The following is an 11349-nucleotide window of genomic DNA, read 5'->3' on the forward strand; positions in this document are numbered from 1 at the left end:
TATTTAAAATTTTTGACTTAAAAGTGATATTTTTGTCAAAATATTTTTTAAAAAATAAAATAAAAAGATAAATGAATCATCCCGTTTAATTCATTGGACTGGCCATAAACAGTCCAGACTGAAAATGATCGCTCGTGAATAAAACAGACTTCAACAAACTAAATATAAATGAATCGGACTCATTCGTTAGGCAATTCTAAAAAGTGTAATCTAGTAAACATGAGGTGTAAATTATTAAAGTAGTATAATTATAGGTTAAATTACACAGTCGGTCCCAGGGGCGGTGCTAGTACAAGGAAAGGGGGCAATGGCCCCTCCTAATTTTAATTTTTTACATGTAAATTATATATAAATTTTAGTCGGTCCCTATACTTTTAGTAAAATTATAAATTGGTCCCTACACTTTAAAAGTTTGTAATTAAGTCCCTAAAAAGAATTAAAATTTGCAATTTAGTCTCCGCCGTTCAAAAAGTGCTTGATTTAATAGAGTATTCTCAGTATATTTTCTATTTTAAACATGTGAGTTGTACATGTTTGACAATAGGGACTAATTTGTAATTTTAGTGAAAGTATAGGGACTAACCGTGTAATTTAACCATTTGAAAATGACCAAAAACTTCCTAAGATATTTGAACCCATCCCGCCCTTCCCCAACTCTCTCACTCTCACTTTCCAAAACGACACCCCAACCCCAGCGCTCTCTATCTCTCACCTCGGCTCACCATCGTCATGCCTCTCGCCTCCGTCACCGCGCTGGATCCACTGATAAATTGAGTTGCTATTTTTATGTTGATTTGTTGTTATTTTTTCTTAGACATTGAATTGTTCGCTTTGAGTATGTTCGATATTGGAATTGTTTTCTTTTATTTATCGGTGTTCAGTATTAGGATTGGAAGAGAAGAAAAAGTCGCCGGATGAGAGAGGCGAGACCCGACTCGTGAGCACAAATGTGGTGGATCCAGCGCGGCCATAATGAACCGAGGTGAGAGACAGAGAACGCTGGGATTGGGGTGTCGTTTTGGAAAATGAGAAAGTGAGAGTGAGAGAGCTGGGGAGGGGCGGGATGGATTTAGATAGCCTAGAGAGTTTTTTGTCATTTTCAAATGATTAAATTACAAGGTTGGTCTCCATACTTTTACTAAAATTATAAATTGGTTTCTATTGTCAAACATATGCAGCTCACATGTTTAAAATAGAGAATATTTTGAGAATATTCTATTAAATTGAACACTTTTTGAAAGGCGAAAATTAAATTACAAATTTTAATTCTCTTTAAGAACTCAATTATAAACTTTTAAAGTGTAGAAATCAATTTATAATTTCACTAAAAATGTATGGACCAATTTACAATTAAAAAGGCAGATTCATAAAGTTTGGAAAGGGAGCATTTGGTCAAGTTAAAATTTTAATTTTGATGCATAGTTCAGTGAAACAGTTTTTTTTATGACTTTTTGGTTGTGTTTGACAGGATATTGAGACAGGAATACTGAGACAAAAAATCGTATTTGACAGATAAGATATGGATAGAAACAATGTATCCAAAGACACTGAATTAGTGTATTTTGTGTCCATCCTAACAGGAAGGATACGGAGAATCTAATAAAGGACACAACTTATTTTTCGTTTTTTCTTTCATTATTCTTGTTAATTTTTCATAATTATATTTTTTATTATTAGATCTTTCATCTCAAATTTTTTGAATGAAAAAAATGAGAATAAATTATATTTTTATAATTTGTTCTAATTTATCACCAAACAAAATACATGAACACAAAATTTTGTGTTTTTGTCTATCAGTTCTGTTCTCAGTATCTTATCATATCCTATTTTCAGAAACAAATGCAGCCTTTATGTAATATGTAAAAAAAACAAAATATTTTTGTTAATGCGATGTTATGTAATTTAACCACGTGTAAAACTATTTTTACACTGACAATGCATTAAAATTAAATTCTAAAAGTATCTTAATATTATGTAAACTGTGATGTATGCGTATATAGGACGAGCATGAAATTCAATGGGGTAAAACCTCTTTTCATTGAGCCAAAAGTCTATTTCATTGATACTCCTCTCTTGCTTCCACCGAAATACCCTTCTCATCTCTATCGAAATGTTCTGATCCATATGTTACTATTACATTCTTCTAATGCACATTTGTGCAATACACCTCTATAACATCCATTTAAAAAGTAAATTATGTTCGTCAAGTGTATATAGTGATGGGATTATCAGAATGTATATGTTACGGTAGGTAACCGGAGATTAATGGGTTGGATGGCGTTGGCTGGTCCAAACGTATGAAGGAGGTGGCTTTCGAGTGGATCTGTTACTCGGTGTTCCTCCGTCCTACTTGTACGTGTGAAAGAATGGGGGGTGGTACCTGCAAAGACACTCCGATGCCTAAGTTAGCAAGAGTGTGAGCAGGTTAGAGAGTATTGGAACTTAGAGATACCTGAATGGTGTCAGTGTATTTATAGTGGTGAACCAATAACCACCGCTGAAGTAGTGCCACATTTTTAGGTGGATAACCGTTCTCATATCTTAGGGAGGTTAAGATATGGCTCTATGAAGTGGTTAGAGAGTTTCTAGGGGCAGTTACTCATTCGAATGAGTGTTATCTGCCAGCTAACCCTCGTATCCGACTTCTTTGGAGCAGGTCGTGTTCAGTACCGACTTCTTGGGATGAAGGCTGGTACTGGGTGAGGGCCAATCCTTTGGGTTGGGCTTCTTTGCTTGGATCCTGGGCCTTTATTATTGGGTTAGGGTATGAACAGTATATAACATGGAAAACAAAATAATATGTATCTAGAATTGGTGATCACTCAGATAAAGACGTCTATTTCATCTTTTATTAAAGATGTTTTTATATTGTGTTTTAATTAGTTTTTTTATAATTTATTTAGTGTTCCTCATCACATATTATTAAATTTTTCAAAAGATTTTCTTTCCAAAAATAATAAAAAATATTTAATTTGAAATAAAACCAAAAAAATAATAGATTAACTATTAGATTTTTTTTAAAAAATTATTTATATAAAAGAATATATCACATTCATCAAAATATATATATATAACAAGTTCAAGTCTCTTAAAATTTTTACAAATAAAAAATAATTAATTTATATTCGTGCAATATACAAAATAATTACTATATTATTATTATATTATAGATTAAAATTCATTAATTTAATTTTTTTTATTTTTAATATAAGCATTAGAAATAAATAAATTTTTTATAACTAAATATAGTGTAACAAAATATATATATATTATTAATTAGTTTTTAAAAAAATTTAAAAAAATAATTTCTTTCATTTTAGTAAAATAACTATTTATTAAAGTAGATAAATTAATTATTTTCTTCTCATATACAGTTTTTTTAAGACATAAAAGTAATTAATTAGGACATTGGTTAAGATAATTAAAGTCACTATTTCATTAAATTTTTAATTTAAAGAGAAATCCTAGTTAATTTTGGTATAGAAATTTCGAATTTGAAAACATTGATAAAAATTATGTTGAATTTTTTATTTATTTGATTCTCGTTTAAATTATTCACTACATAAGTTGAAGTTCTATTTTGAAGTTATATTCGAGTTTTAATCTAATTTTTAAAGTTTTAATTTACTTAGTTTGATCTTTTAACTTAGGTATCCGTGACTCATATTAGGGTTTTAAGTGTTTAGTTGAAAAAGAAATTAAGGTAAAAAAAATTTCAATTGTCACATCAAATAGTTGCTAGAACGTATAATGTAGCAGTCGTTAGTCCATCTCAAAATGTCGTTAACGATTTTGTGAGACAATGACAAAAATAAGATCAGGAACCAATGTGAGTCATAACTATTAAGTTGTGAGACTAAATTGAGTTAATCGAAATTTTTGAAATTAGGTTAAAATACGAACATAATTTTAGAGACTAATAAGTATTATCTCTTTGTTGACAATTAAGTTGTTTTAATAGTAATTAAGATCTAATAATGGTTTATAATAAAAAAAAGCATTCTTTTACAACAATGAACCTATAGTAGTAGTTATGGGTGTTCATAAATTAGATCATATCCATAAATTCACAGTATTTATTCGTATCTGATCTGTAATTTGTGGATATGATCTGATCTGTAAGATGATCGGATTAGATCGAATCGGATCTACACTCTAATCAGATAGAAGTAAATATGTTTAAAAAAGTAAACAAAAAAAATTATTGACTTTTTTTTTTATAAAAATAAAATTTTTTTAATATTTTTTATTTTATGGATATATTTGATATCTGATCCAAACATAAAAAGTGCGAATATCAAATTTGATCTAATGAGTTTAGTGCGGATTGAATCGAAATTTCAGCCATATCCAATCTGTGAACACTCATAACAATAATAACTAAAAAATTATAATGATTATATTTTTAACTAAGAGAAAGTGCCAAAAAAATTACTAAATACAAGAACATTTAATCAAATATTAAAAGAAAATTTTATTTTAAAACAGTTTGACTTTTTTTGTTCATATATATGATAATTTTTTTATATATCACACAAATATAAACGTTTTTTCTGTGAGCCTAAGAAAGGTTTTGTAAGTCCCTAACCTTGTTATCGATTTTTGTAGTGTTAGCCCTCATATTATCAATTTGATTCATATATAATTCGGATGATAAATTATTTGGTGACGTACTTCTTTTTTTATTGTGACATACTTGTTTTTTTTTATTATTATTATTATTATTATTATATTATTATTATTATTATTATTATTAAAAAATAATAGACCAAATTATTGCCATAACATAATAGAAGTATGGAAGTTTATCATTCTTCTCTAACGGAGGAAACAAAATTCTTTTCAATAGTTTATTTAACGTTTAGTAGAATAAAAATAAATTTTATTAGAATAAATTTTAGTACGAGTTTAATATTTTTATTCATCATAAAATATTTATAGAATTACTTGTAGATAATTTTAGAAAAAAGAAAAAAAGCATGATTTTTAATTTTGTTTTTAAATAAACTTTATTTTTAATTTTAAAATAAATTTTATTTTTATTTTTTAATAATATTAATTTTTTACCGTATATAATTATTCAATTATTTTTTAATCATATATAAATAAATTACTCTTAATAAGAGTTTTTTGTGTTATTCAATTATCTTTTTTTAAAAATAATTAATTATTAAAATAATTAAACTTTTTGCAACAAAAATAATAAAAAAATTATGAACGAAAAAAATTAACCATCATGATAATTTTTTGTATTTTTATTTATATTTTAATTATAAACATAAATATAATTTAATTATATTATTTATGAAATGTGACTATAGATGTAGATAAAATTTAGTTATATTACTTATATATAGTTTCATTATATTGTATTGCTTATAAAGTTAGATTATAATTATGACAATAGAATTGTTCTGGTATTTTTATATGTGTGACTAATTGATGGTGTTAAAACATTACTCTTAATTATAAATAAGGTTTATAATTTAAAAAATTAAAAACTCAATTAAAAAGATACAAAAAAGATGATGTTAAAATATTCTAACTCTTTAAAATAAAAATATTCGAAGTTCAATTAAAAATTATTTAAAATTTAAACTCAATAAAAATTTATATGCAATGTGTTTTGTATTAAATATATTTAATAACCTATTATATCATATTGGTTGAAATTAGCTTTTATAATGTTAATTTTCTAATAATACTTTATTAGAAAAACTATTTTTTCAGAATTTTTTAAAAACTAATTAATATTATATATATTTTGTTACACTATATCTTGTTATAAAAAATTATTTATTTCTAATGCTTATATTAAAAATGAAAACAAAATTTAAATTAATAAATTTTAATCTATAATATAATAATAATGTAGTAATTGTTTTATATATTGTACGAATATAAATTAATTATTTTTTTATTTGTAAAAATTTTAAAAGCTTGTTATATATATATATATATATATATATATATATATATATATATGATGAATGTGATATATTTTTTTATATAAATAATTAAAAAAAAATCTAATAGTTAATTTATTATTATTTTTTTGTTTTAGTCCAAATTAAATGTTTTTTATTATTTTTGGAAAGAAAATCTTTTGAAGAATTTAATAATATGTGATGAAAAATACCGAATAAATTATACAGAAACTAATTAAAATACAACATGAAAACATCTTTAGTAAAAGATGAAATAGGCGTCTTTATCTGAGTGGTCACCTCTAGAATTATATATATCTAAACAAGTGTGGTTAGATATACAAAATGATTAATCGATAACTAACACGCACCCAAGAATATAACTAATTACACTTCAATCCCCAAGAAAATAATTCGTTACTTAAAAAAGCGGGTAAAATGGCATTTGGCTCATTCAACCCAACAATTAAATTTGGGAGATAACAGCTACCATGTTAAATATTGTGTTCCATATTAGGATAAAATTTAGCTCGTTAAATAAGCCAACTGTCTAAACAATATCGAAATTCGAAACCTTAGAATTCAAAACATCATGATCCAAAACGAAATCAGGTTCCTCAGTTAGGCTGTACAAATATTGGAATGTGATACATGTGCATTTTTACATATGAGCACTAAAAACAGTTTCCCCTGTATTAGTCACAATCCTAATCTACCCTTCAATCTATCTTTGATGAAAAACAAATACAGCAGGAAGAGAACAGTAATGTTTTATATATCTAAATCATCATCAGGGTCCTCATCAGAATCTGGCATCTCATCGTCCGAATCGCGAAAATATATGATCTCGCCCCTGCCAGACTCCTCCTTTTTGCCACCTGAAATGGGTGTTGTTTCATTGTTGCTCTCTTCCAGAGATCTTCTACCATCATAAATTTGTATTGGTTTACCATTTCCTATAAGAGAATGAAGAGCTTCAGTATTAGCGTATGCACATCATTTGACGGAAGGAGAAAATATAGATCTATTTCATACCTTGGTGTTCAAAAGGAAGCACAACTCTTGACCTATCAACTAGCTCCTTCTCAGACAGCTGCAGATTGAATTGTACCTGTAAAGAAAATCCAGATTGTTTCATATCATTAAGTGACAGTCAACAAAATGAAATCAACTATACATAATTAAGCATTTATGGCTTGGTCGCGGGCAGAATCCAGCAACCCTAACTCCAATGTGTAGAAGTACGAATATAGTCTCCATCTAAGTGTCGGCAGACAAATGGCTTAGAACAGGTGTGCCTTTCGGTGGGAAGTTTTTGGGAAAGTTTTCGGCACAACAAATTAGTACATAATATAACCGTTTGCTTCCTATTTCTTGTGTGGAAATATGCCATGTAATATTTGAAGCATTTAAAGAAAGAAAAACTAAATTAATCACAGTTGGGAGTTTCTGAACCTTTAATCCTTTATGCTAGAGGGCTATATTTTCCAGCAACAAAATTTTGGGTGGGATGGCGGGAAGGAAATTTTGAATCTTGCCCATTTCTATTCAATCAAAACTTCCGGGGAGAAAGTCGTGGTTCAATGTCTCTTATCAAAAGACAATGGTTGGGGTTTTCCTTCTTAAGAAAGAGACATGACTCTCCATTTTTTCATCTTAAGGAAATTACAGAACTGACCTTTGGAATTAAACCAGCAACTGCTGCTCCATCAACTGCTGATACAGGTGCAAAGCTGATTCCACTAGGCCCAACTTTAAATTCTTCGCACTAAATACAAATTGAGAAATACAACCTCAGTGCATTGGTTTTGTCAAATACTTGTTTCAAAAAACCTTAAAAACAGAAATAAAGAAATCACCGTCACTCTAACTCGCCCATTTCGACGTTTGGACCTGACATTAAGTTTTCCTTTGGTCAAATTGGGCTCGGATGAATTCCTTATATAACTTCCCTGACCATCAACAGAATGATGAAATGGGTCAACACTGGCTACAATGGAGGACGTGTACTCAACAGCAGCTAAAGCTCTCTCCTCATGAAGGTCAGAATGCAACAACCCAAAGATACTTGAAATTTGATCTGCAACCAAAGAAAAAAAGAAAGAAATTAGTGAAGAAACAGTTAAAGCATTATGTCAAACTAAGCCATAAACATAAACCTCCAAAACAATCAACTACCCTCCTTATTTTGAATACAGTACACAATGCTAACCAAGGAACTTTATCGAATAAATAGTAGAGTGAGTACCATGGCTACGCAGATTACTTAAAAGACTTGCAACTGACTGCATGGATGAATGTCTCAACAGTTCACTTAGCTGATAATATCCAACAAGAATGCATTAGGATCACAGACAGACAGAGAATACAACACAAAGCTAGAAATACAGTTTAAAAAAAAAAGAGAGAGAGACAAAAAGCTTCTGCCCCTCTCTCTACTTATTCCCTAAAGAATTTTAAGTGTAATACCAGTAACTGTGAAGGCACAAATGACTCTCAGAATTACACACTTCATGCAATACTTACCTACAGCAAGAGGGATTCAAAAATTCAAATAGCTACACTATTCACTGATAACATGAAATTTGAACACTGGTCTTAGAATGAAATGGATATTCTATATTCTTAAAAGCTTATATTTCAAGGTGATTTGCATTAGCTCAGAAACATATAAAACTTTTCATAAGTTTCATTGAGCATATATCCGTTACACAGTTAGCAAATGAAGAACTGAATCATTCAGAACATTCATCCCCAAGACCCCAACACAAAATAACACAATACAATTCATGTAAATCTCTATTAAATACTAAAGCAATATTAATCAAAATTTTAATAGTTACAGCATGTAAAATTACCGAGTCTATGGCAACACAAAAGCGGGACTTATTTTCCCCAACCAATCCTGCATGTATGAAATGAAAAGTATTATTCAAAAGAATGTGTCAAAATAAATAAATAATGAAATCCAATAACTGAAGCATAATGGTTTTAAGGGGACACATATCATAACTGTACAAGCTAATTTTGGTGAGAATAAAGAAAGATCTAACTGTAATACCTCGACCGAGGTCACAAATTACTGAAAATAATTTGTTAACATCTTTCACTGTTTTATAAGAACTTAGAATTTGGTTAGAAGGATCCATAATGTCTCCAGATTTCCTTGTCTTATCCTTCCATCCAAGGGGATCTGTATAACAATCCAAAATGTGAATCCTGAAATAACATAGATGCTGAGAAGTTACAATAGTGAATATAATTATCAATAGTGCTAGGAGCCAGCACATTTGGTAATTTGTAGCCATCAATTAGCCATCATTAGTATTTTTAATGGTGTAAGATTACATCTAATGGTGTAGGATTACACACTCTTTTTTTATGGTTAAATGCTGGCTAGATTTTAATAAAAGTACTGACCCCTAAGATTTTCTCTATAATTATTATAAACAAATCTAAATATAAATTCACATAAGAGTAAGAGTAAGACATAGCACTTAATGAAGAATTGTAATGCACAAGAAAAATTGAAGTTAACGTTCCTCAACATAAGTGTTCCATGAATAAGTTGAAAATATTTACCATTTCTTAGAAGATTCAACGTCCACTTCATTCATCTTTAACAAACCAGTATACGATGATGGACTCCGAGAAAGTGAAACAATCACCATACCTCTATATACAAAATGAAACATTGGAGCATAAGATTTTATATTAAAAATAAGAATTAAGCCTGCATTTGTTTACAGGCACGGGACACTGAAACAGGACACGGAGATACGATTTGGCAGATAAGACATGGAGGGACAATGTGTCCGGAGACACTCAATTAGTGTATTTTGTGACCATCTTGACAGAAAGGACACAAAGACACTAACAAAATACACATCTTATTTTTCATTTTCTCTTTCATTATTCTTGTTATTTTTCATAACTATATATTATTTATCATTATATTTTTTTTCCAAATTTTTTGAATGAAAAAAAAAAGAAAATAAATTATGCTTTCATAATATGTTCTAGTTTTTCAACAAACAAAATACAAAAATACTAATTGTTGTGTTTCTTTCCTTTGTGTCTTGTTCTTATTGTCCTAAGATACAAAACAATTCATAATCATAGAAAACAAAGTTATCATTTTTAGATAAGTGTAGTAAACTTACCGCGACTGAGATTTCCCGGCGACGATGTGTGACGACAATTGAACTAGAATGTGGGAGAACACATTGAATCCAAAAGGGGAAGACAAAGAGTCCTTGATTGTGAGAGCAGGTGCAAGCTCTCCCTCCAATGCACCATCCCTAAGAGATCTACAAACTGATTCTGCCATCTTAAGTGCAGAGTCAGCAAAATCCCAACGGTCGAGGCACTAACTCAGTGAAAAACAATAGCATAAACTACTTGTCATTTCTTAAGCAAAATGGATTCAACGGTTAATTAGTTGCAACTTATTGATAAATGCATGTAATATAATTATAATTAAATAATAATTCTAACCTCAGTGTGGCAGAACAGGCAGAGAGGAACGGCGGCGAGCGGAGGCAGGACGGCTGGCAGATCGAACCTAGCAGACTTGCAGAACCGGCCGGTGACAACAGAAGACGGCAAGCGAGCGAGCACAACGGAGCAGAAGCCGGCGGCGAGCGGCGAAGGAGAGAGAGGACGGGAGGAGGATGAGTGACGACGGTTATGGGCTACGCCAACGCTTACGTGAGGGTTTTGGGGCGGAGCAGGGTTTTGGGGTTACGGGTTTCCGCATTTCTCTGGAACTGGATCCTCTATGCCTCTTAATCGAGGAAAGATGAAAAAAAAAAGGGACGTTTATTTTTTTTTGTATAATTTTGGTGTAATACTCAATCATTGAATTTTATGCTGTTTTTAAAAATTGTGAGAACAGTACAATACGCCTCCTTGTATTGACAATAATTGTGAGAACAGTACAATACCCCTCCTTGTATTGACAATACACAAGAGGGGCGTATTGTCAATATGAGGCGTATTGTACTGTTCTCACAATTTTGAAAAACACCATAAAATCCAATAATTAAGTATTACAAAAAAATTAACCTAACTTTTTATCCCCAAATTAGGAGTTAACACCAATCGGATCGAATATGACCAAAATTTCGATCTGATCCGTACTAAAATCATCGGATCGAATTTAATATCGGCAGTTTTTTAAGTTGGATTCTTGCGGATCGGATTGGATATTGGATATATCTACAAAATACAAAAATATTTTTAAAAGCTTATTTTTATTAAAAAATATCAACAAAATTTCATTTTTTTTCTATTATTTTAAATAGGTTTACTCTTAAAATAATATTAAACATACATTTCTTAAATAATAAATTAAAATAATACAACAAATATGATAATTATTAGTTGAAATAAAATATAAAAAGAATATTTATGTATTTAT

At 29.5% G+C, this 11349-nt stretch overlaps 1 protein-coding gene across 2 annotated transcripts; it reads right to left on the reverse strand.

The window, feature by feature from the left end:
• Positions 1–6419: 6419 nt before the first annotated feature.
• LOC112784389 (elongator complex protein 5) lies at positions 6420–10778 on the reverse strand. Of its 2 annotated transcripts, none has more exons than XM_025827568.2 (10): positions 10425–10778; positions 10091–10296; positions 9510–9602; positions 8989–9146; positions 8786–8832; positions 8176–8245; positions 7787–8007; positions 7606–7695; positions 6963–7038; positions 6420–6883 (listed from the first exon to the last, which is right to left on the reverse strand). In XM_025827568.2, the coding sequence occupies exons 2-10, from the start codon at positions 10255–10257 to the stop codon at positions 6699–6701; spliced, it is 1107 nt and encodes a 368-aa protein (XP_025683353.1). In that variant the 5' UTR covers positions 10258–10296; positions 10425–10778; the 3' UTR covers positions 6420–6698. The 2 variants fall into 2 exon arrangements, with proteins under 2 accessions (XP_025683353.1, XP_072085965.1); XM_072229864.1 differs by having other exon boundaries at positions 10091–10257; positions 10425–10762.
• Between the last annotated feature and the right edge of the window lie 571 nt (positions 10779–11349).

Source organism: Arachis hypogaea, chromosome 20 (assembly GCF_003086295.3).
Source record: "Arachis hypogaea cultivar Tifrunner chromosome 20, arahy.Tifrunner.gnm2.J5K5, whole genome shotgun sequence".
NCBI classification, from domain to species: Eukaryota; Viridiplantae; Streptophyta; class Magnoliopsida; order Fabales; family Fabaceae; genus Arachis; species Arachis hypogaea.

Coding starts and splice junctions, on each gene's coding strand:
- LOC112784389 (XM_025827568.2), bottom strand. CDS start 10,257: ATGGCAGAATCAGTTTGTAGATCTCTTAGGGATGGTGCATTGGAGGGA. Junction 9,603..10,090: donor GCCGGGAAATCTCAGTCGCG/GTAAGTTTACTA, acceptor TTTTGTATATAG/AGGTATGGTGATTGTTTCAC. Junction 8,246..8,785: donor TTTGTGTTGCCATAGACTCG/GTAATTTTACAT, acceptor GGATATTATCAG/CTAAGTGAACTGTTGAGACA.